Source organism: Ochotona princeps, chromosome 30 (genome assembly GCF_030435755.1).
Source record: "Ochotona princeps isolate mOchPri1 chromosome 30, mOchPri1.hap1, whole genome shotgun sequence".
Lineage (NCBI taxonomy): Eukaryota > Metazoa > Chordata > Mammalia > Lagomorpha > Ochotonidae > Ochotona > Ochotona princeps.
The window spans coordinates 20,133,896-20,159,315 of record NC_080861.1 but is presented as its reverse complement, the minus strand read 5'-3'; the positions used below and the strand labels follow the sequence as shown (position 1 = coordinate 20,159,315).

The 25,420-nt window shown below is 48.9% G+C and overlaps 1 protein-coding gene across 1 annotated transcript in view; it reads left to right on the top strand.

Moving 5' to 3' along the window:
- Window positions 1–338: 338 nt before the first annotated feature.
- Window positions 339–25,420, top strand: part of EXOG (exo/endonuclease G) — a 33,911-nt gene continuing 8,829 nt past the window's right edge. Inside the window, exons 1-5 of the mRNA XM_058657218.1 lie at window positions 339–531; window positions 1,423–1,572; window positions 4,669–4,808; window positions 6,608–6,684; window positions 10,425–10,539. Of these exons, the coding sequence (XP_058513201.1) occupies window positions 369–531; window positions 1,423–1,572; window positions 4,669–4,808; window positions 6,608–6,684; window positions 10,425–10,539 (645 nt within the window). The 5' untranslated portion in view covers window positions 339–368. The remainder of the gene's footprint in view (window positions 532–1,422; window positions 1,573–4,668; window positions 4,809–6,607; window positions 6,685–10,424; window positions 10,540–25,420) is intronic.

Sequence of the window (25,420 nt, the reverse complement as noted above, 5' to 3'; positions counted from 1 at the left end):
CAGTGCCATCTTCTGAAGTTAAGGTTTGTGCCCACGTGACCCCGCCGCCAGGTGTGACGCAGGTTTTGGAATCAGGCCTGAACTGAAGCCTCGGTCTAGGACTACCAGGCATCTTTCTTCTCAGGGCTGTGTAGGCACAACGAGGTGCCCTGCTTTGCCCCACCATCCATCACCCAACCCGCGCGACCAGGGATGGAGAAGGGACGCCAGCAGAGGGCGCGCGGGGTCTGCTGCTGGGGCGCCTCGCTTCTCCCAAGGGGACAGCGGCCGGGGCGCATGCGCATTCGGTTCCCGCCACAGCGATGGGCGCTCAGGCTTCGGGTCTGCCGTGCGCACGCGCGGTGGGAAAGGGCAGGCGCTCGGGCAAGATGGCTGCCAAGGCTTTTGCTTCCCGCCTCAGAGGTTCCCGGGTCTTCCTGAGGGGCTTCGTGGTGGGGGCTGCCGTGGGCGCCGCGGGCGGGGGGCTCACGGCCCTGCAGCTGTTCCGGAGTCAGGACGCCGAAGCCGCCTTGGCGGGGAGGGAGCCAGACGGTGAGTGTGGGCATCCTGGTCCTGCGCCTCCCGGTGGGCATCCAGCTGGCATGGTCGCCAACCAGGCATCAGCTTCCAGCAGCCGCGCCCCTGCCCAGCTCCCAGGGCCTGTTGCGGCTCGCATCCCTGGGACTGCGCTCCCAGAGTGTTGGTGATGATGGCTTTCATTTGTAAAATCGATTTAGACCCCTTTCTTTTGGAAAGGCACAGTTACAGCGAGAGAGGGAGAGACAGAAAGAGCTTCCATCCATTGCTTAGCTCCCAGCAGCGGCTGCAGCTGAGCTGCTCCAAAGCCAGAAGCTTCTTCCGTGTCTCCCCCGAGTGGGTGCAGGGGCCACCCTCCGCTGCGTTCCCAATGCACGTTAGCAGGGAGCTGGATGGGAAATGGAGCCACTGGGACTTGAATCAGTGTCCGTATGGGATGCAGCACTGGCCCCAGTGATGGCTTTTTGAAAAGTCGAAGTTCATGTGTTCCTGTACCCACGTGGGAGAGGAAGCTCCTGGCTCCTGAGCTCAGCTCTGGCCATTGCGGCTATTAGGGGAGTGAACCAGCGGGTGGAAGATCTTTCTGTCTGTCCTTCTCTCTGCAAATTCGGCTTTCCAATAAAAATAAATGAATCTTAAAAAAAATTGAATGTGGCAACTGTAGCTCATCTTGTTCTAATGACACAACTGGTCTTGGGCAGAAACAGGGTGTTTTGTTGTTTTTGTTGTTGTTGTTTTGTGTTTTTTGTTTTTTATTTTGTGGTAAGTAGTTGCAGAAGTGAGATCTTCTATTAGACTTTGGAGCTAGTCCCGATGAACCACACCTGCTTCCGCCTTTCATGATCGCCTCAGGAAGAGTCGTTCACTGTTGCTCTTTTTTTCCTTCACTCTCCTTTTCATTTTTAGGATCTCCAGAAAAGGCTGTCTTGGGCCAGTTTGGATTCCCAGACGCTGGGACGGAGACCAGGTGTTACACTAATCACGCCTTGTCCTACGATCAAGCGAAGAGAGTGCCTAGATGGGTTCTCGAACATATATCCAGAAACAAGATAATAGGTAGGTGATTGGCAGGATGATCTCAAGGCATTGACGAAACACATTTCCAAGTTTAGAACAAGGAGATTAGATCCACTGATCATATTTTTCAACGTGTTTTATATAGCACAGTGCATGTGGGAAATATTGGTGTGGCTTACTTTGTTTTTTATTTTTTGTAAGATTTGTTTATTTGAAAGTCTGTGTTCCAAGAGGGAGACAGAGAGAAAAAGAGATATTTGGTCCACTGGTTCCTAAAGCCCCAAGCTGAGTCAGGCCAAAGCCAGGAGCTTTGTCTGGGTCCTACAAGGGTTCAGGGGCCCAAGTTTCCAGTTAAAAACTGATGTTATTTCTATTTATTAGTTATCAGTGAAGGTTGCATTTTGTGACTTATTCTTTGCAGTTCATTCTTTACTCATTTTCTTTTTTAAAGATTTGAAACATTCTTATTTTGATTGGAAGGGCAAATCAGATTTACAGAGAGAAAGACAGAAAGATCTTCCGTCCACTGGTTTACCCCCCCCCACATGGCCTCAGCAGCTGGAGCTGAGCCAATCCAAAGCCAGGAGCTTTTTCCAGGCCTCCCACACAGGTGCAGGGTCCCAAGGCTTTTGGGCCGTCCTCTGCTGCTTTCCCAGGCCACAAGCAGGGAGCTGGACAGAAGTGGAGCAGCCGGGACACGAACCAGTGCCCATAGAGGACCCAGGTGTATACAAGGGGATGGTTTAGGCGTTGAGCCATTACACTGGGCCCTCTTTACCGTTTTCAGTGGGAGATATCCTTTCTGCTCTTATGTATAGCATGAGTCTCAGATGTTGCTATGGTTATTTTACTGCGGTTTTGCTTTTTTTTTTTTTTTTAAAGATCTATTCATTTTTTTATCTGAAAGAGTTATTGAAAGAAGGAGAGACAGAGATCTTCATCACCTGGTTCACTACCCAAATAGCCACAATAACCAACCAGAGCTGGGCTGATCGGAAGTAAGAACCGGAGGTTCTTCTGGGTCTTGCGTGTGGGTATAGGTTCTTAAAGCTTTGGGTCATCCTCTGCTGCTTTCCCAGGCCAGAAGCAGGGAGCTGGATGGGAGCAGGAATAGCTGAGACACGAGCCGACACCCATAGGCGATGCCAGGGACCTCTGTTACTTGTCTGCAGTTTGATGTATAGTCCACATGTCTGTTCGCTTTTGAAACTGTGTGTTCCATCTGTGAATGTTAAACTGCTGATGTTGAAATCAGTGTGTGCCTTTCCCGACTGTGCGAGACCAGCAGAGTAGTGAGAGGCTCAGTATGTATTGGCTGTTAAAGGGAAACTGATTGGTGCTGGCTGTGTGGTACACTGTGTTAAGCCTGCGGTGATTCAAGCAGCTGCTGGTTCCAGTTAAGCCAGGTGCTTGCTTGAGTCCCAGCTCTGCTCCACTTCCCATCCAGCTCCCTGCTTGTGGGCTGGGAAAGCAGTCGAGGATGGCCCAGGACCTTGAGACCTTGTACCCACATGGGAGACACAAAAGAGGCTCCTGGCTCCTGGCTTTGGATTGGCTTAACTCTGGCCGTTGTGGTGTGACCACTTGGGGAGTGAAGCAGATGGAAGATGTTTCTGTCCCCTCTCTGTAAATCTGCCTTTCCAATAAAAATAAATAAATCTTTAAAAGAGGGGGGAGATGGAACTGATGGAGGTGATGATTCGATTGTAGCAGTTAAAGAAATATGTCAAGAGAAATAATCTGGTTTTGTCTTAAGCCTTATACAGTTTTAAACACAAAAATGGTCTTAAGGTACAGTGGATTTCAACTTTACTGCCTTCATCCTGCTTTTAATGCATCATTTTCAGAAGCCTGTAAGAGCAACAGCACACTTCACATTCTAGATCCTGTGAACTCTGTAATTTTGTGGTCATAAAACAGAGCCAATCAGTACTCCTTGAGAATCGGAAACAGGGTGTGTGTTTTACTTGGTTTTGGTGTAAGGAGTTTCCGTTTTTTTGTCATAACAAACTAGCTCTCCTGCTGGAGGCAACAAGGGCTGTTACTAGCAGTTGATAAAAAGTATATTTTTAAAAGTCACTTGAGAAAAAAAAATGGAGCGCTGACAGGATAGTGGAGAGTTGCCAGGCCAGTTCTTTGGGGAAGACAGAATCCGGAGAGGTAGGGCTGGTCCTTGCAAACTGGCTCGTTTGTTCTGGATTCCTTAGCCTTGCAGTGTAAGGAGGGTTGAACGAAAGACCCAGGCTCTCCCTGCAGGAGACACCCTCCCTGCATTAACTGGGAACCCCAATGGGTTTCTGCATCCTTAGAGTGAACAGGATTAACCGGTAGGGGCTGCCTGGAAGCTTGTTTTGTTTCTGAGCAGAGGAGGTCAGAAGGGAAGATGAGAGAAGCCTCTCTCTCGCTGTCATGCAGGTAGACAAGTATGGATGGGATCATTCAGGGGACCTTGGTTCTTGGGGTGTTTGCAAGTGGCCCTCCCCTGCGGGGTGTCTTCTCAGGCCTTGGAAAATCTCCATCATTGGTTTTGCCCGGCAGTCAGCACCAGGCACACAGGGGAGTGGCTCTGATGGTGTGGGCACTGCCAAGTTTGCTGAAGATTCTGAGTTCAGGTGCTTTAGGAAGCCAGATCCTTGCACCCTGGCAACAGATGACGTCATTTTTTTTTATCTGAGCAAAATGAGCTTGGGAGCCAACATTTTGCCAGTTGCCAGGTTCTACTTTTTTTTTTTTTGTTAGCAGCAGTCCTAGCCTGATAATTTTTGGCGCTTAGTGAGATTTGACCTATTATGGACAGTACAACACGCAGCGTTAGAATTTGCGGATGTTTCTCTCTGGCAGGCCATTGTGGAAGTATCAGAAAAGAAGTACTAATGAAGATTTCTTCTCGCCCACGTGTATGCAAATATCCTGGGGTTTTTGTTTGCTGTTTGTTTGACATTTAGGGTGTATTGAGTATTCAGGCTGGGCCTGGGAGGACCAAGAACCCAACTTACACGCGATAGCTTCACTGTGTGAGACATGTCATTTCAGACGCAGTGTTTGAACTGCCCCAGGAACTGTGCGATTTGTGTGGCCAGCACAGCTGCCCCAAGGGTCCACCTACAGCTTACTGCTTTGTGTATTTTCCCCCAGGTGATGCGGACAGAAAGCACTGTAAATTCAGGCCTGACCCCAGCATCCCTCCAGCCTTCGGGGCCTCCAACGAGGACTACATCGGAAGTGGGTGGTCCCGAGGACACATGGCGCCAGCAGGAAACAACAAGTTTTCCAGTGTAGGGATCTTCTGGGGAGGGGTGGGGCAGACGGGGCTTATGTTTTGTCCCACGAGAATCGGAGAGCCGGCAGGCGGACTTTACAGCCTGAGAATTCCCGTGTTCCATTGCTTAGTTCTGTAACTAGAGGTTGAGACAGTTTTAAATAGGCCAATGAGGAAGACCAAGGGCCAAGCAAAAGGGACTTGGAGTGTAAAGCCGCTGGAACCCAAAGCTGAGCTGCTCACTCTTTCTTTTTTTAAAGAAAGATTTATTTACTTTTATTGGAAAGGCAGATGTACAGAGAGGAGGAGAGACAGAGAGGAAGATCTTCCGTCCAGTGATTCACTCCCCAAGCGACCACAACGGCCAGAGCTGAGCCGATCGGAAGCCAGGAGCCAGGAACTTCTTCCGGGTTTCCCATTGCAGGTGCAGGGTCCCAAGGTTTTGGGCCGTCCTTGACTGCTATCCCAGGCCACAAGCAGGGAGCTGGATGGGAAGTGGGGCTGCCGGGATTAGAACTGGTGCCCATTTGGGATCCTGGTGTGTTCAAGGTGAGGACTTTAGCTGCTAGGCCACGCCGTCGGGCCCTCAGTAGGTTTTTTTTTTTTTATAAGATTTATTCATTTTATTACAGCCAGATATACAGAGAGGAGGAGAGACAGAGAGGAAGATCTTCCGTCCGATGATTCACTCCCCAAGTGAATGCAACGGCCAGTGCTGCGCCAATCCGAATCCGGGAACCTGGAACCTCCTCCGGGTCTCCCACGCGGGTGCAAGGTCCCAATGCATTGGGCCGTCCTCGACTGCTTTCCCAGGCCACAAGCAGGGAGCTGGATGGGAAGTAGAGCTGCCGGGATTAGAACCGGCGCCCATATGGGATCGTGGTGTGTTCAAGGTGAGGACTTTAGCTGCTAGTCCACGCTGCCGGGCCCTCAGTAGGTTTTGAACCATCAATGGAATGTTGCAAATATGCTAGTACTTGATCCCTATGTGGAATGCTCAGAAGCATGAAGGAGGGTATTTATATGTACGCTGAGGATATCATATACAAAGAAGTATGTACAAATGTATTGTTATATATTTGGGGTATACCTAACATGTAATTAATGGATTTCCCAAATCATCCCAGTTATGTGCCTGACTGACTACTTTGTTAGGAGTCAGTGTTCAATCATGAGCCATAGATGATTGTCGTGTCTCTTGAGCTTCCTTGACTCTAGGATGATTTTCCCACCAGAAAACATTTTACCACGTTGACAGCCTGTGAGCCGGTGGTGATTGTTGTCATTAAGATGGTGTTCTAAGGCTTGGTCAATCATGATCATCGCTTGGGGAAGTTTCCAGAGATCTTGAGGTCCGGGATCTGTGCCTCTTGTCAATCAGAAGCTCCCTGGAACCTTGCCTCTAAAGCTGTCCAGGTGATTCACTGTGTATTCAAGACCGAGAGACACTAGCGTGGGTGGTGTACCACGTCGGTACAGCTCTTGAGAGCTGACCTCTGTTTAGAAACTGTTATCAAAGACTTGCAACCAGACTTGGAAGCGGTGCTCGGAGTTGATGTGAGGGGGTGGAATTCTGTAAGTGGTGAAGCCGGAGGCACCTGGCTGCTCTCTCTTCCTGGCTCTGACTTCGCGTAGCCATGGAGCTCTGTGTCTGCAGTAGCTGGTCTTTCTCTGTTTTTGTCTGGTCTATCATTGACCTGAGTGGCTGCCCGGAGCTGATGTGAGCGAGCGCCAGGCTTTTCTGTGTTTGCTTTGTGCAATGGCTGGTCCGTGGGAAGGCATGTATGTCACATTTTTTTTTATTTCTTTTGACAGAAAGCCATGGCAGAAACCTTTTACCTCTCCAATATTGTACCTCAGGATTTTGATAACAATTCTGGATTTTGGAACAGGTGGGTGTCTGCGTCAACAGGTGGGGCTCTGTGGAGGGTGACTGTCGGTGGGTCTATGTCCTGGGTCTGCCCCATGGAAGGTAAGTTCTCTGGGTCATTCTCTTCACTGTGTTTGGAGTGTTGTCTTTTTAAAATTTTTATTTTTGAAAAGATTTATTTTATTCTTTTTTTTATTGGAAAGTCAGGTATACAGAGAGGAGGGGAGACAGAAAGGAAGATCTTCCGTCCGATGATTCACTCCCCCAGCGGCCACAACAGCAGGAGCTACGCCAATCCAAAGCCAGGAGCCTGGAGCCTTTTCCAGGTCTCCCACACGGGTGCAGGGTCCCACGGCTTTGGGCCGTCTTCGACGGCTTTTCCAGGCCATAAGCAGGGAGCTGGATGGGAAGCGGGGCTGCCAGGATTAGAACTGGTGCCCATATGTCGTGCCGGCACATTGAAGGTGAGGACTTTAGCTGCTAGGCCACGGTGCCGGGCACCTGGAGCATTGTTTTAATAATGGGAAAATAAACTTCAGAGATCAAAAAGCCCCCCCTTTTTTTTTAATCTCACTTACTGCTGTGTAGCACCACGTCTTGAGAGAAACTACTAAATATTTCCCTTAATAGGGCCCGGCAGCGTGGCCTAGCTGCAACAGTCCTCACCTTCAACGCGCCGCAATCCCATATGGGCACCAATTCTAATCCCGGCAGCTCCACTTCCCATCCAGCTCCCTGCTCGTGGCCTGGGAAAGCAGTCGAGGACGGCCCAATTCATTGGGACCCTGCACCCGCATGGGAGACCTGGAAGAGGTTCCTGGTTCCCAGCATCGGATCAGTGCGCACCGGCCATTGCAGCCGCTTGGGGACTGAATTATCAGATGGAAGATCTTCCTCTCTGTCTCTCCTCCTCTCTGTATATCCAGCTTTCCAATAATAATAAATCTTTAAAAATAAATAAATAAATAAATATTTCTCTTAATAACTGAGTGTGTCCAGAGGAAACTGTTTTTCCCTATATTCCAATGATCCTGAAACTTAAAAAAAAAAAAAGGTTAAATTTTAAGAGTTTCTACTCTTTAAAAAATAAAAGTATTGGTGTAGTTTAACCTGACTGTGACCCAATGTTTGCTAGAAACTGTCATTTGGCCCTTCTGTGTTTTCTGACACCATTATGTTGGGACAAGTATGCAGTCCTTAGGCCTCGAACTCGGGTCTGACGGAGCTGGTACTGGTCTGTTGTATGAGGGTGCAAAGTGCCAGGACATAGTGACTGAGGCTTGCACATGGTATGCTGGCATCCCATACGGGTACTGGTTCCCGTTCTCTTCCAATATGCCTGGGAAACCAATGCCTGGGCCCCTGCACCCATGTGGGAGACCCGGATGAAGCCCCTGACTCTGTCTTGGACCAGCTCAGCTCTGGTCATTGTGGTCCATCCGGGAGTGGGGGTTGTCAACCAGCAGGTAGAAGATCTTTCTCTCTCTCTGTAAATCGGCCTTTCAAATAAAAAGACTTTTAAAGAGATAAAATAATTAAACAAAATCCCACGCTAAAAGAAGGCTTCAGCTGATGTCACTCATGAACATATTGGTTTGGACTACGTGCCTTCATTCCCCCCTCCCCCCATATTAAGTAGGTCACAGACACTTATCCACAAATACTTTTAGAAAATAACAATTCTATAGCAGAAGCGCAGCACCATTAATTGCGTCCAAAAGATGTAAGCTAATTTCTTATTACCAGTTTTATGGTATTCAAATTTACCCACCTTAACTCTTTTGTTGCGCTTGGTTTCAATTCAATCATAGTTCAAGCCAGATCCAAGTATAGATTGGGTTGATACAGCTCTTCAGTTCCTCTTTAAAAATATTGGTAAAACTTTCATTTTTATTTGAAGGCAGAGAGACAAAGAAAGACCTGGAGAGAAAAGTCCGTAGATTGGTTTACATGTAGGGCACACAGCAGGACGCCGTTGGAACGGACTTGGAAGTGAAACTTTGAAGCCAGGCGTTCCAGCAGGTGTGCCCCAAACAGTGTCTTATCTGCTGTGCCAAACGCCCACTCCTTCGGGTCCTCTCACTTCCATGTCTTCCTCTCTTTGCTTTTTAAAGATTGATTTACTTTAAAGGCAGAGAATTGAAAGAGAGAAATAGATCTTCCATCTGCTGGTTCACTCCCCAAATACCACAAGATCTGGGGCTGGGGCCAGGCTCATGTTAGGAGCCAGCACCGCCACTGGGTTTCCTAAGGAGCATCAGGAACTGGAGGTGGAGTCCAGATTGAGTCCTAGGCACTCAGTAAGGCTTCACTTGCGTTGCCCCTAGGTTTCTCTGTGTCTTTGTGGAGTATTTATTTGTTGAAGAACTGGATGCCTGTCCCATAAGGTTTCCTTTCCACTTACTGGACTTGCTGGTTGCATGCCTGTGAGAGCATTTAGCATTTTTCCCCCAAGGGATAGATTAGGAAGAACCATCTACCTTGTAACTGGGCATATCTGCTAAATTACTATTATTACATTGTAGATGAGAAACGGGAATAGTGACATGCCTTCCAACTTTAGCATGAGCAAGTGCGGGTTTAAACTATTCTCCGTGTTTATTTACCAAATTTGCAGCAACTATTTCCAACAACCATTTCCAGTGCTCTGAAGCTTGCGAAAATGCTATGTCGTATTCTGGAACTCACAGTAAATGAGTACAACTCTAACAAGAATGCTAGCTTTGCATATAGTCAGGAATCATTAATATAGTTACTCAGTAATTGTGGCTCTTGGGGTTCATCCTAAAGAATAAACGCGGTGTTGCATCAGATAACAAGTGTTGTGAGAAATCCAATAAGATAGATCCATTTGTTGGGATGATACATAATTTTTTTTTTTTTAAGATTTATTTTTACTTTCTTTACAAAGTTAGATATACAGAGACGAGGACAGAGAGCAAGATCTTCCATCCGATGATTCACTCCCCAAGTGACCGCAACGGCTGGTGCTGTGCCGATCCGAAGCCAGGAGCCAGGAGCTTCTTCCAGGTCTCCTACGTGATTGCAGGGTCCCAAGGCTTTGGGCTGTGCTCGACTGCTTTCCCAGGCCACGAGCAGGGCGCTGGATGGGAAGTGGAGCTGCTGGGATTAGAACTGGCGCCCATATGGGATCCCGGCTTGTGCACGAGAGTACTTTAGCTGCTAGGCCACTGTGCTGGGCCCATGATACACAATTGTTGAAAAACATTTATTAGAGAGCTCAGTGCGCTATCTCAGTGGCTAAATCCTTGCCCTGCGTGAGTTGGGATTCCATATGGGCACTGGCTGCTCCATTTTCCTTCCGGCTTCCTGCTGGTAGCCTGGAAAGGCAGTTAAGGATGGCCCTAAGCCTTGGGACCCCGCACCCACGTGGGAGACCTTGGCTGCTGGCTTCAGCTCGGCTCAGCTCCAGCTGTTGCAGCCACTTGGGAAGTGGACCAGTGGATGGAGGATCTTTCTCTCTGTCTCTGCTTCTCTCTGCAAATCTGCCTTTCCAGTAAAAATAAAAAAATCTTAGAAAAGAAAAATATTTGTCAGAGAACTACTGCGTAACAATATTTAACACAATTGCACGTCTGACATGGATGCTAAAGGTAACTAGAGAAAAATGGGGGTATTTGTGCTCATGAATATACGTTGAAGTTTATTTTGACTTTCTTAGCTGTAGCATTCTTGGGGGTCCGTGACTTTCTCTTCTACATGTGTATGTTAGCAAATGCCCTTTTTGGTTCTGCTTTTCAGAGTGGAAATGTACTGTCGGGAACTGACAGAGAGGTTTGAAGATGTTTGGATAGTGTCTGGGCCTCTGACCTTGCCTCAGACCGGAAATGATGGCAAGAAAACTGTCAACTACCAGGTATGGCTGTTTACGTTAGCATTGTTTTATTTATATGGGCTTATAATCTCATTCTGTCCTTTTTTTTTAAGATTTAGTTTTTATTCATTTATTTATTAAGATTTATTTTATGGGCCCGGCGGCGTGGCCTAGCGGGTAAAGTCCTCGCCTTGAACGCCCTGGGATCCCATATGGGCACCGGTTCTAATCCCGGCAGCCCCACTTCCCTTCCAGCTCCCTGCTTGTGACCTGGGAAAGCAGTCGAGGACGGCCCAAAGCTTTGGGACCCTGCATCCTTGTGGGAGACCCGGAAGAGGTTCCTGGTTCCCGGCATCGGATCGGCACAGCTCCTACCACTGCGGCTCACTTGGGGAGTGAATCATCGGATGGAAGATCTTCTCTGTCTCTCCTTCTCTCTGTATATCTGAGCCGCAGTGGTAGGAGCTGTGCCGATCCGATGCTGGGACCAGGAACCTCTTCCGGGTCTCCCACACGGATGCAGGGTCCCAAAGCTTTGGGCCTTCCTCGACTGCTTTCCCAGGTCACAAGCAGGGAGCTGGATGGGAAGTGGAGCTGCCGGGATTAGAGCTGGCACCCATATGGGATCCTGGTGCATTCAAGGCGAGGACTTTACCCGCTAGGCCACATGGCGCTGGGCTCTCATCCTTTCTAATTCCTTCTGCCAATGAAATGTATTGAACACCTCTTGGGATGTTAGGCAGAGCAGATGTAGGAATCAATAAAAACCTGCCATTGACTTCAAGGAGCTCATGCATTAGAGAGGGCGACAGACATGGTCACAGTCGCATTGGTGTCACATGTAATCGAAGCACATAGTGTGGCATCCCCAAAGGTCTGGCGCCCTCTACTGGTGTAGGTCGAGAATGCTTAACAGAGCTGGAGAAGTGAGTTAGATCTGCAGGCCTAAGAGTTAGGGCCTAAGAGTTAGGGGAGCAGTGTCAGGGAGCTGGATGGGAAGCGGTGCAGCCAGGACTAGAACCAGCGTTCTGCAGTCTGCCTCAGTACCAGCCCGTGTGACCAATGTGTTTTGCAACAGCCAGCAGGAGGAGCCAGAGCATGGGGTTTTTCTGTGGTGACTGCTTAGATTTTCGTTTTTAGGCATTGAGAAGTCATAGACTCCTGTCTGTCTCTCTGTCTTTGAAATATTTTTTGTAAAGGCGAGAAAGGGAGAGAGTGAGATCTTCCATCTACTGGTTCACTCCCCCAAGAGGTGCATTAACAGGGCGCTGGGGGCCCGGCGTGATAGCCTAGTCGTTGAAGTCCTCACCTTGCACACGCCAGGATCCCACATGGGCTCTGCTTTGTGTCCCAGCTGCTCCGCTTCCCATCCAGCTCCCTGCTTGTGGCCTGGGAGAGAAGTGGAGGATGGCCCAAGGCCTTGGGACCCTGCACCTCCGTGGGAGACTCCGGAAGAGGTTCTGGGCTCCTGACTTCGGATCGGCTCAGCTCCAGGTATTGCAGCCACTTGGGGAGTGAACCTTAAACATAAGATCCTTCTCTCTGTCTCTCCTTTTCTTTGTATGTCTGACTTTTCAATTCAAATAAAGAAATAAATCTTTAAAAAAAATAACAACAGCAAACAGGGAACTGGATCTGTTGTAAAGCAGCCAGGACTTGAACTGGAGTTCATAGTAACTCTAGCGTCACAGGCATCAGCTTAACCCACTGCACTACCACAACAAACCACAGCATGACTTGTCGCTTTTATAGACTTATTTATTTTCAAAAATAAATTGATTTTATCTTTGATTATGTTTACGTAGTTGAGGAGGATATATGCCCATGTGAACCACAGGTTAGAGTGGGAGGGTTAGAGGAATGGGGGAAGTAGATGAGATCATTGCTTCCTATTTTTTTTTCTTCCAGTATCTGGAGGAAGTGGGGAGAGAAGGGGCGAGGGCCGCTCACAGCAGCCCAGCTGCATCAGTACCCAGTGATGGGGGATCGCCACTCATCCTCCCAGGGTCTCTGCAATGGCATGTTCCAAGGGTTCTGCTTAAGTGGTTTTGTTAGCTCTGAGAGGCTGTTGATTTCATTGCTCCAAGGTTGAGGAAATCCTTGCAAGGTCCTTTGGCTGACACAGTCCAGCTTAGAATCTCCATTCTCCCAGATAGCTGCCATCAAAGCTTGGCGGGGGGAGTTGTCCCGTCACTGTGGGCCTCAGTGCTCCTTCCTGCTCCCATGTGCCTCTGGGCATGCTGTACCCTGCTCAGGCTTCAGCAACTGGGGAGGCCCAGTTCTGAAACAGGCACACCATGATCAGATCACAGATCCGATGATTTTCCACATAAATGGAATTTTGAGTTCAGCGATCCGGTTGAAGGGTCCCCAGAGAAACCTTGCCAGAGGTAACCCCAGACCTAATTCCAGTGTGTGCCAGCCAGTGTGGATTCCAGCTCATCACCCACATCAGCCTGCCACATACCGGTGGTTGTGGTCGCCTGATGAATTCTGGTCCCCAGTCCCACTGTGTATGCAAACCAATGCACGCTGTAGCCCAGGCAATCCTGACCACCACACATTCGACCCTCACACATACCAACGGGAACTGTATACTAGTAGGAGTGACCCCCACCAGGCCTGCCCCCAGCTCTGGTTCCTTTGCGTTTTGGTATGTGCAGCAGACTGCTCTGATCCGTCCCACATCCTACTTGACCATCGTCCACATCAGTGGATGTTGGAGCCTAGCTCAGCCCAACAGACCCCACTATGCAGGCCACATTTATGCTACTGCCTGTTCAGCCAGGCCCTCCCCCAACCCTGGTTCTCATGCTTACTAGTGGGAGCTGCAGCCCATCAAAGGGCGGCCCACAGTTTCCCTACTAGGCCCACCTCCCTGTCCTGGATCTTGCACTTTCCAGGTGGTACTATGGTCCAGTTTGACAGGACCTGCCCTGGTTCTGGAACTTGCCACCTGATGCTGCGGCAGAGCTCCACTAACCTGTACCTAGCATGCACCCACTAGCAGGCACCAGTGGACATGGTCACATAACCCAGTCTTGCTTTTTCCCTGACCCAGCTCACATGCAGGCCAATGGGTTTTGTATCCTTGTTCAGCCCCAAATCCCAGCTGCCATGTTCACCAGTGGGAGCAGTGCCGCAGCAAGAGAGCCTCCACAATCCCCTCTCCCAGGCTCAGTCAGGGTACCTGCTCAGGGTCTTGCATGTGCTGCTGGATGCAACGGCCCGGTCTGGTATGGCCCACCTCACCTTGGCATTTGCCGGCAGGTATTGTAGCCTGGCCAGGCCCGAGCTGCCCTCCCCACCTCATTTCCAGTTCATGCTGGTGGGTGCTGCAGCCCAGCCTGGACCAGCCAGTCCCCAGTCTTGGCCCTAATGTGAACTGGCTGTTGTTGTGGCCAGTTCTATCCTGCATCCTGTTCTGGTTCTCGCATCTGTTAAGTGGATGCTCTAAACTGGTCCAGCCTGGCCTGCCCCCAGACCTGACCCACATGTACGCCAGCAGGTATTATAATCTGGCCTAGTCTGGGTTGCTCCCAGCCTTGGTGCTTGCACTTAGCAGTAGGGCCTGCATCGTGACAGAGGAGTTTTCCAAGCTCCTCTGTTAGGTCACCTCCCAGTCACAGCTCTCAAGCACACAGGTGAGTTCTTGGCTCAGCCACCTGTTCTGATGAGCGCACACCCATTCCGGCTCTTACTCTTGGGTGCTACAACCCAACCCTACCTGGCTACCCCCAGACCCAGCTATTATGTGGTTCAGCAGGTGCTGGAGCCCAGCCCAGTCTGACACACCCCAGACCCAGTCCACACCCATGCCGAGGAACACTGCAATCATGCCCGGCTCAGATCACTACATCTCTCATGCGCACCAGTGGGAACTGCAGCCTAACCAGGGTGTCCTCTTAGCTCCCCAACCAGGCCTGCTCCTAGCCACAGATCTTAGGCATGTTCATGGTTGTTCTGACCCTGCTCGGCATAAACACCTTCCGATAAGTGGAACAGCTGTGCCTGGCCTGACCAACACTCAGCCCTGATTCATGTGCTCACCAGCAGGAACTATAGCCCACCAGAGGGATTCTCCCAGTTGCCCAAACAGACCCACTCCACTCTTGGACTTTGTGTGTGCTGGTGGATGTTGTGGCCCAGCCCCACCCCACACCCAATTCTTGAGTGTGCCTATGGATACTGTAGCCTGAACCAGCCTGGCCTGTTCCCAACCCTGGTCCCCATGAGTGTTGGTCAATTCCATGGTTATATCTAGTTTGGCCCATAACCACTTCCAGCTCTTGAGCAAACCAGCAGGTATTTTTTTTTATTAATTATTTTGCATTATGTGACAGTTTCATAGGCTCTGGGAATCCCCCCACCCCTCCCCGCGCCCCTTCCCCCTGGTGGATTCCTCCACCTTGATGCAGTCAGTATTACAGTTCAAATTCAGTCAAGATTCTTTCCTTGCAAACGTATACCAAGCATAGAGTCCAGCTACTTATTGTCCAGATGGGTTGAACAGTTTTTTGGGGAGACCATTTCTGGTCCGAAGTTAGAGGCAAACCAGCTGGTATTGCAGTCCTACAGGGGGTGAGCCCACATACCCCCCACAGAATCCGCCCCTGCCCCCAGACCCAGTCCTCTCATGTTAGTCCTCCCAGCCTAACACGGCCCATCCCCTGTTCTGATGCTCACTGGCTGGTACTGTGGTCTAGCTCTGCCTGTTAGGCTCTCCAGCCCTAGCTGTAGCATGCGCCAGTAGGCAGTGGGCAGTGCTAACCAGCCCAGCTCGGGTCTCCCACGTGAGCATGTGCATTGGTCTGACGCAGAAAGGTCCTCCATTCTGCCCCCTCAAAACTGCTCAGCCTCAGCCCCCTTGCTTACCTGCAGGTGCAGTGGCCTTGTTGGTGGAAGTGCCCTAGAAATCATTACTTACCTGCAATGTACTCCTGCTGTGGTCCCGCCTTCCACACATCCCATACCCACTTCCCTGAGCAATCCACAGCCCTTGTGCCTGGAACACATGGGCACCCCAGCTTGATCTTCTTCCAGCAGGGAGGCACGTTGGCCTGGAGCCCAGCCTGCCCACTTGGGACCCAAGTGCATGCATGTATGGGTCCCCAGGCCTAGTCCTCTGGTGCGGGTGCTGACCTGGGATCCAAGCACATGCATGAGTCTCCAAGCCTGATCTATCAGCACACCACACCAGCATGCCAGCCTGAGACCTTGCTTGCCCCGCACCCTGCCTGTCCATCCATGCAAGGACACAGGCACCTGTGTGATTCCTCAGGCTCGCTCCACCAGCTCCTGGCATAAGATCCCGGGCCCTGGAGCCCACTGTAGCAAGCTGGTGGCTGCAGTGGAAGCAGTAATATAGATTTATTTAGTTATTAACAGGCAGGGTGATGCAGAGAAAGGGGAGAGGAAGAAAGATGTATCCCATCTGCTGGTTTACTTCCAGATGTGCACAGCAACAGCTGGGGCTGACAGAAAGCCAAGAGCCAGGCACTACAGTGGGGCATCCCATTAGAGCCTGGCTGACACGGGCCATTGTAGTTAAGCCGTAATCTGCTGACTGCCAAGTGCTGAGTTGAATTCAGTGTAGCTGGAATTGTAGCTAACACTCCACTCTGGGATATAGGCATTCCAGGCAGTGACTTAACCCTCACAGACATAAGCATGGGCAAAGTGTGATTTGTTCTGACTTAAAAAAAAAAAAACTTTAAAAAAAGGTTTATTTATTTTTATTGGAAAGTCAGATATACAGAGAGGAGGAGAGACAGAGAAGAAGATCTTGTGTCCACTGGTTCACTCCCCAAGTCGCTTCAACAGCTGGAGCTGACCCAATCCAAAGCCAGAAGCCAGGAGCTTCTTCCAGGTCTCCCATGTGGGTGCAGGATCCTAAGGCTCTGGGCTGTCCTCTAATGCTTTTCCAGGCCACAAGCAGGGAGCTGGATGGGAAGTGGAGCATCCTGGAAATGAATTGGCACCCATACGGGATCCTGGCACAAGCAAGGCGAGGACTTTAGCCACTAGGCTACCATGCTGGACCCCTCTGAGTTTGATAAAGAGTAGTTTACGGCAGGGTATAGAGAAGTAGAAAAGGGCTTTGTCTGAAGGCGAGCATAGAGGCAAGGAGTTCCCTGAGAACAGAGAAGGGGCTGAGCTGGAGTGTTTGAAGTAGGAAGATTGGAAAACGAAATCAGTAACTTGTTTTGATGAGGAAGAAGTCCAGCATGACAACCAGATTGGAGTGAGTCTTTCTTCTGGAAGCTTGCATTTACCAAAAATTTAAAAAGATTAAAAAAATAATTGTTGGGGATTGAACTCCCACCCATTGGTTCATTCTTCAGAGAGCCTTGACAGCCAGGAGTGGCACCGGGCGGAAGCTGGTGGGAGAGGGGGAGGATGCAGTCCAGGCCTCCCCCAGGGGTGGCAGGGACCCAAGGACTGGAGCCGTCTCTGCTGGTTGCCGGGCTGTGCGTTAGCGGGGAGCTGGAGTCGGGAGATGGAAATGAATGCTGAGCCCAGGTGCACCGTAGCATCTTGGCACACAGGCATCCTAACTCCTAGGCTGAACACGTGATCGGGATCTTAGATTTTTTTTAAAGATACAGAAGATTTTTTGAAGATTTATGCATTTGAAAAAGTATGTATTTATTTGGACATTAGCATTACAGAGGGGGAAGAGAGAGAAATCTTCCATCCATTGGCTCACTGCCCTAATGGCCTCACTGGCTGGGGTCTGGGCTACAGGAAGCTAGGAGCTTGAAACTCCAGCTGGGTCTCCCAGCTGGGTGCTGGGGCCCCAACATCTGAGCTGTCCTCCACTGCTTTCCCAGGAGTAACAGCAGGGAGCAGCCAGGACTCAAACCGGTGCCCCTAAGGGATGCCGACCCTGATCCACCACAACACCAGCCTCAAGGTTTTTTTTTTTTCTTTTTGTATACTTCAGCGCCTCTGTAGACTGAAGGTAAAGCGACGAAAGAGAGGCAAAGGTGCAATTAGTGGTGTGAGAGTTCCCAACGTCTCATGTGCTGGGAATTCTCAGACTCGCCATACTGGCAGAGGAGGACAAGTGCTTTGGCTGCCATTGCTTGCTGCCTCCCATGGTGCAGATCAGCAGAGAGCTGGGTTGGAGAATGGAGGGGCTGGGACTCTGTCCAGACCCTCCACTGTGGGATGCAGGCGTTCCAAGCAGCATCTTTCCCATTTAACCAACATTTCCATCCTACCATCGGCAGCCCTCGAACTGGCTGATTCCCATGCTGGTACTGGGAAAGCACGAAAGGGAACAGATTGTGCCAGAAAACAGGGAAGTGCCTACCACGTGATGACATTAAAGCAGACATGGCAGTCGGCTGAAGGGAGCTCCCAGTCACCAGCGGCTGTGCAAGCATTGGAATGGGACGGATTATAAACCGATGGGGTGAGAATCCGTGATCTTAACAAGTAAATACATATGGTGTACGGACATGGTGCTTACCACAGAATGTCAACGAACACATTTGCGAGAATGAAAGCTCAAACTGGTTTTGCAGCTATGACAGTCATAAGTGGTTCAGGCAAGAGTCTATCAGAGGGTGCCGGAAATTACAAACGGCAGCATTGCAAGAAACAGATCATTCATATAACTTCAAGGTATATCCTTGCGATGTATTCATCACATGGTGAGAAATGATCACTTTAATTGAAAACACTCCCTTAACCACACTCTCCAAGTTCACCTTGCCAGTAAGGAGAGAGACTCACTGCATTCTACACTTTTGGTGAGATGCCCTGAGAGGTATCAAACATCACGTCTCTGGTATTTCTACCTAAAGAGTGTAAGATCGAATCTCATCATGCAGAAATACCAGGCAGACTGTACCTGAGGAACATTCCAAGAAGACAGCTTGTTTGGTGCCTTACACGAACGTTCATGCCCTGAAAGAGCTGAGGACTGTCTGGGGTTCATGGAGATGAACAAATCATGAAGCAAAAAGCACAGTGTGATCTTGACATTGGAATCCTAGGTCAGAAGAACAGAATTGCTGATGACCATGTCCTGTGGGGGAGCCGGTGCGTGTGGGGATTTGTGAGTGTGTCATTCCCTGATTTTGAACGTTGTTCCGTGGTGATGTCAAGGCTTGTCTCTGCTCTCAGGGAACAAATCTGGAAACTTGGGTCCTGGCACTATGGGGCAGGTGAAGCCTTTGCTTGTGGCACCAGCGTCTCCAGTTCAAGTCTCGGTGGATCTGTTTCCAATCCAGCTTCCTGCTAATGGCCTGGGAACGCAGAGGAGGCTGGCTTAGGTCCCTGGGCTCCTGCACCCACGTGAGAAGCCTGAAGAAGCTCCTGGCTCCTGCCTTTGGACTGGCCTAGCTCTGCTATTGCAGCCATTTGGAGAGTGAGCCAGCAGATGGAAGACCTTCTCTCTCTCTTTCTCTTCCTCTAACTCCGCCTTTCAAATACAAATTTTACAAAATCTTTTTTTAAAAAAATTAAGTGCAGTCTGGTTGAATCATGAAAGGATATTATGTATCCTTTCTTGGAAGATATATCTTCATCTTCTGTCCTTTCATAGAAGATGTATCTTCTACCTAAAATTTTGATGTTATTTGAGAAACAGAGAGTTTCTTACTGGGGTACCAGATAACCTCCCTGACATGTTTCTGCTTAGGAAAGCATAGGGTAGGTGCTGATGTTAGTAGGGATCTTATCTCACAATTAACCAGCCACTGCAGAAATCCTGGTGCCTTACTGGGAATGTATTACCATTCCTTTTTTTTTTTTTTTTAAGATTTATTCACTTTTTATTTGAGAGACAGATTTACAGATAGAAGGAGAGACAGACAGTGGTCTTCCATCTGCTGTTTCACTCCCCAAATGGCCATAATGGCCAGAGCTGAGCCCATAAGAAGCTTGGAGCCAAGAGCTTCTTCTGGATCTCCCACATGGGTGCAGAGGCCCAGGGGCCTGAGCCATCTGCTGCTTTCCCAGGCTGCAGCAGGGAGCTAGATGGGAAGAACAGCTGGGACTCAAACTGGCACTCAGTGGGATGCTGGGTGTTGCAGGTTACGGCTTAACCTGCTAAGCCACCGTGCTGACCCCTCTACTTTAATTTTTTCCCCCAAAGATTCATTTTATTTTTATTGGAAAGGCAGATGGACAGAGAGAATAGACAAAGATCTTTATCCTCTGGTTCACTCCCCGAATGGGCTGCAAAGGCTGGAGTTGAGCTAATCTGAAGCCGGGAGCAATGAGCTTCTTCAGGTCTCCCATGTTGGTGCAGGGTCCCAAGGCCTTCGAGCATTTTCTGCTTTCTCAGGCCATAAAGAGGGAGCTGGATATGAAGCGGAGTAGCTGGGACACAAACCAGTGCCCATATGGGATGCTGGCCTTGGAGGTGGAGGATTAGCCAATTGAGCCATTGTTCTGGCCCGTATACCTTTGCTTTTGAGTAGGAATGGCAGGTGGTTATGTACTTGAAAGCATCTGTTTTATGTTAGATCTGGCCTTGGTTCTTTGCTTTGAGATTTGGATGTATGTGGCCCTAGGGTAATGGCTTATCTTCTTTAAAATTTAATCTTTATCTGTAAAATTTGGGTATGTAACTCATTGGGTTGTTAGAATCATTGTTGACATGCTGACTGATAGTTAGCCGTCTTAGCTAGTATTGTTCCATTGTGAATTGAAGGACGGGGAGCCAAGTGTTTCGGCCCAGCTGTAAAGCCACAATTGGGGATACTTGCATCCCATAGTTTAAAGCCTGGGTTCGAGTCTCAACTCCAGCCTCCACTGCAGCTCCCTACTGAGGCACTTCCTGGGGCCCTGGCAGTTGGGGCTCTACCAGCTGTGTGGGAAATCTGAATGGAATCTGGGCTTCCTGGCTGACCTAGCCCAGCCCTGACTGATGGAGCATTTGGAGAGTAAACTGATGAGTGGAAAGGTCTTATTTAAAGATTTATTAATTTTTATTGGAAAGTCAGAGAGGAGAAGAGACAGAGAGGAAGATCTTCTGTCTGCTGCTTTACTCACCAAGTGGTTGCAATGACTGGAGCTGAGTCAATCCAAAGCCAGGAGCCAGGAGCTTCTTCTGGGTCTCCTAACATGGTACAGGGTCCCAAGGCCCTGGGCCATCCTCTGCTGCTTTCCCAGGCCACAAGCAGGGAGCTGGGTGGGAAGTGGAGCAGCCAGGACATGAACTCATGCCTATATGGGATGCTGGGGGATGCAAGGTGAGGACTTCAGCCACTAGGCTACCGTGCCAGGCCCTGAGTAGAAAGTTAGTATTTCTTTCCTGTATGCCTCTTTTTCAAAATAAATACAAACATAGATAAATATTTTTAAAAATTGAAAGTCATGGTGTTTTGTGGGTCCTCTGGTGCGCATACTCGTAAGCCTATCATTTCTAAGTCTCTGGGTTCTTTTATCCTTCTTGTCTGTATGACTTCAGAGCTTAAATACCTTTCTTTAACGTACTATTTTTATAGTATTCTAGAGAGAGAAAATGCTTTTCAAACCATTCTTCATGAATTATACAAGTTTACTTCGGTTTATGGAAAAATTTGAAATTTATGCATAATTCATATTACTCATTTTCCCTAAACTTTTTAAGATAGCTTATGTATATGGATTTCAAGATTTGCACCAAAGTAGACTGATGTTTTAATTCTGTTTTCATTGAGCTTTTAGAAGCTGCCATTGTGTAGAATTTGTGCAGACTAGATACTTACATTAAACATAGTTTAATGGGAATGTTTTCCTTCCGTTGTGATGTTGAAGCTGTATGGGACGCCAAAGTATAAACCTCAAATTTAAACTTGAACATTTTATTTTTATTTATTTATATTCAAGATGTATTTATTTTTATTGGAAAAGCAGATATACAGAGAGAAGGAGCGACAGAGAGAAAGCTCTTCCATCCGCTGGTTCACTCCCTAAGTGGCTGCCATGGCCAGAGCTGAGCTGATCTGAAGCCAGGAGTCAGGAGCCTCCTCGGGGTCTCCCATGCAGGTTCAGGGTCCTAAGGCTTTGGGCCGTCCTCTACTAATTTAACATTTGGGCTACTGCACTGGGTCCAAATGTTACATTTCAAGATGTGACTGTGAAAGGATCTGGGAGCATCATGACATTGGACAGTATGAGAGGATACCAGATGAACAGGTGCAGCCTGCTAGCGTCACAGTCCCACTGTCTCACTTTCCAGGCCCTCTGATGGTTCTTGCTGTTTCTCAGAATGGTCAGTGTAAACTATACATTCACATTTTGACTTATCTCCTTTGAAATATATAGAAATCACTTAGTCACTTTACTGTATTCATGTCTGTTGAAAAACTTTATGCTGTATTCCCAAACCTTTGTGATCCATCACTTACGTATTTGCAAAACTTTTTTTTGAAGGTTGTATTTATTTTTATTGGAAAGACAGATAAACAGAGAGGAGGAGAGACAGAGAGAAAGATCTTCTGTCTATTGGTTCACTCCCCCAGCAGTCTGAGCTGAACTGATCCAAAGCCAGGATCCAGGATCCTTCTCCAGGTCTCCCACGCGGGTGCAGGGTACCAAGGCTTTGGGACATCCTCTAATGCTTTCCTCAGGTACAAGCAGGGAGCTGGATGAGAAGAGGGGTTGCTGGGACACGAACCAGTGCCCATATGGGATCCCAACTTATGCAAAGCGAGGACTTTAGCCACTAGGCTACTTCTCCGGGCCCATACTGTAAAACTTAAAGCATTGACATTCATGGTCACTTACTGTAATTTAGTATAGGGTTTTTTTTTTTTAGTTAGTTTTTTTAATGGTAGAGGTCTCATGACATTGGCGTGTTCAGCCCATAAAGCTGTTTTCTTTGCCTTACACAGAGTACTGGTTTGAATTAGTTGGTAATGCTTAATAATTGGGACATTATACATAGAGATTATAGCATCTCTAAAAATTCTCATGTATTACTCACTCTTGGCATATTATAATATATGTTACAAACGGAAAGTGAAATGGAATTAAGAAAGAAACTTGTTTTGGTGTTAAAGATTTTGGAAAACCACACATATGGGAAAGCGACAGAAAATTCATGGAAAATGTGTTACGGGAAAACTGTATGAATTTCAGAACTTTTTGCACCAAACCAGAGTTGACCTTCAATTTCACTTTCCTGCCATGGTTGGAAGCATCCTCACGTTCCTGCAGGTAGCAATCCACTCGACAAGGGCATCAGCCCTCTCCTTGGCTTGGGCACGAGTTCTTCAACTTACTGCAGGCCCCACCGCCCGTTCCCGGCTTCATTTTCTCTCTAGCCCTTGTTGGGGCCCCGAGCTTATGACGTGGGACCTATTAAACATGAAACCAGCGTGTACAGTGCTGTGACTGCATGAAGAGCCTGTCTGGACTCAGAAGGAAGTAGATTCAATTCTGTATCAGTAAGTCTGTGCGGCTTGAGACGTCCCAACACAGACGGCCTGAGGCGTGCAGCTGAAGATGGTGGTGCCCACACAGGGAGCGACATGCCCACTCCTGCAGCTACGTCAGGTGACATTGAGGGTACGCTTTTGTTTCTTGAAAACATTCCTGCAGCTGTGCGACTTTCTGTTCCAAGTTGGATTGCTCCTTCCCCCCTCTTGCTTCCCTCACTTTGGTCCAACCAACTGTTAGGATGCTTCCGTTGAGTACCTGGTACGGTGCTGGGTGATACAGAGCCAGCAGTTCCCAAGGCAGGCGGAGTGTACCTTACCTGCCTGGAACGTACCGAGAGCGCAGAAACACGCCACGCGGAAAGATGAAAGTGTGGCAGAGGGTTGTAGAGGGAATGCGGAAGAGCCAGGAGCAGAAGCCAAGGGGAAGTGAAGAGGCAAGCCACGTGGAGGGGTTCCCCATTGGAAGGGGTGGTGGGCAGAAGGAAGGGGAGCCCGAGCTTTGGCACTTCCAGGGCACAGTGCTCCTCTCGCTGTGACTGGAGCAGGGTGAGCACGGAGGAGAAGCAGCTGACCAATCAGGGAAGCCAGGAAGGAAATTGGGTTTGTGTTGTTTTTAATTTTTTAAAAAGATTCTATCTATTTACTTGGAAGGCAGAGCAGTATGTGGAGAGGGAGAGACACAGAGAGAAGCCTTCAGCCACAGCGGGGCTTGGGCCAAGCAGAAGCCTGACACTCCTGGGTCTCCCACGTGGGTGGCGGCGGTCCCACCCTCTGCTGCTGTCCCAGGTACATTAGCAGGGAGCTGGAGCACGAAGCAGTGCCCACGTGGGGGTCTGGCATCTCGGGTGTCAGCTTACGCCTGTGCCCTGTGCGTCACAAGGCGCCCCCCTCCTCTTGTTTAGCCAGCAGTCTTCTGGAAGCTCCTGACGGCCCATAGTATGCTGATGTGTGACTCTGGCAGCTGTAGAACTTCCACGGGGCTGCTGTTTCAGTCCTGCTGTTGTGTGTGTTTCTGCAGAGACATATGCAACATACACTTTCTTGTGTGTGTGTGTTTGTATACATGCATATTTGTTGTGTGTGTGCGTGTATACATGCACATTTGTTGTGTGTGGGGGGGTGTATACATGCACATTTGGTAAATTGGAGCAGAGAAGTGAAATCTGGTACTTGCCTTTGGAAGTTCACTTCCCTTTTCAATCATTCAGTTGTGGTGCCTTTTTTATTTTTGTAAAAGGAGGGTATTGTGGGGCCCGGCGGCGTGGCCTAGCGCCTAAAGTCCTCTCCCTGAACGCACCAGGATCCCATATGGGCACCGGTTCTAATCCCGGCAGCTCCACTTCCCATCCAGCACCCTGCTTGTGGCCTGGGAAAGCAGTCGAGGACGGCCCAAAGCCTTGGGACCCTGCACCCGCACGGGAGACCTGGAAGAGGTTCCTGGCTCCTGGCTTTCGGATCAGCACAGCACCAGCCGTTGCGGCTCACTTGGGGAGTGAATCATCGGACGGAAGATCTTCCTCTCTGTCTCTCCTCCTCTCTGTATATCTGACTTTCCAATAAAAATAAATAAATCATTAAAAAGGAGAGTATTTTTTAATGTGTCACATGGAAATTATTTTATAAAACTGCATAAAAATGTTTTAAGAACAATACCAAGGACTTCCCTTTATTTTCTATTCGTTAGTTGACTGCTTTGCTGTGTTTGAACACGGCAAACAAAGAGCCAGTTGAGAGTTAGTTGCAAAGGTTTTTCCTAATTATTTCACACTCACATTATTAAACGACAATTGTGAAATTCAAAATATGAGGATACTGTCTCCCATACAATCCACGTTCCGATTTTACCATATGCCCCAATAATGTCCTTGGTACAGGCCTTTCCCCGACTAATGCGTGGTGTTCAGGAGCCATCTGTTTTATTTTGAAGTAAGCCCTCAGTTGTTTTGTCTCTAGTGGTATTATTTTCTTTAAAAAGTTGTTGTTGTTTTTAAATTTAAAAGCAGAGTTAAAGAGAGAGAAGGATCGATTTACCGTCGGCTGGCTCACTCCCCAAATGATTCCATTTGCCAAGGCTGGGCTGGGTGGACTAGGAACCTGGAACTTCCTCTCGGTCTGCTATGTGAAGGCGGGACCCGAGCTCTTGGACTGCCATCTGCTGTGTCTCCGGGCATATTAGCAGGGAGTTGGATCAGAAGCGAACTGGGGCTCTGGCGTCACGAGCGGCCACAGTCCTGGCTCGCACCCTCGAGGTTTTGGAAGAGCGCAGCCCCTCACCGGGGTCGTCTTGTTCCCCAGGGTCAGTTGGGCAGAATCCCACGGAAGGGTTCTTGTGCTTTCAGTGCATCGTTGCAGGAGGCACACGTTGGTCTCGATTGGAAGCAGAGCAGCTGGGGCACCGTAAGTCGCAGCTTAACCCTCTGCACCACGGAGCCAGCCCCAAGTTCCTAATTCTCAATCCTGAATATATTTGTGGAGATTCCACTGTGGGAGCTTTTCCTTCTAGCTTGTTTCCTGGTGTAAATTCAATGGGTTCTTAA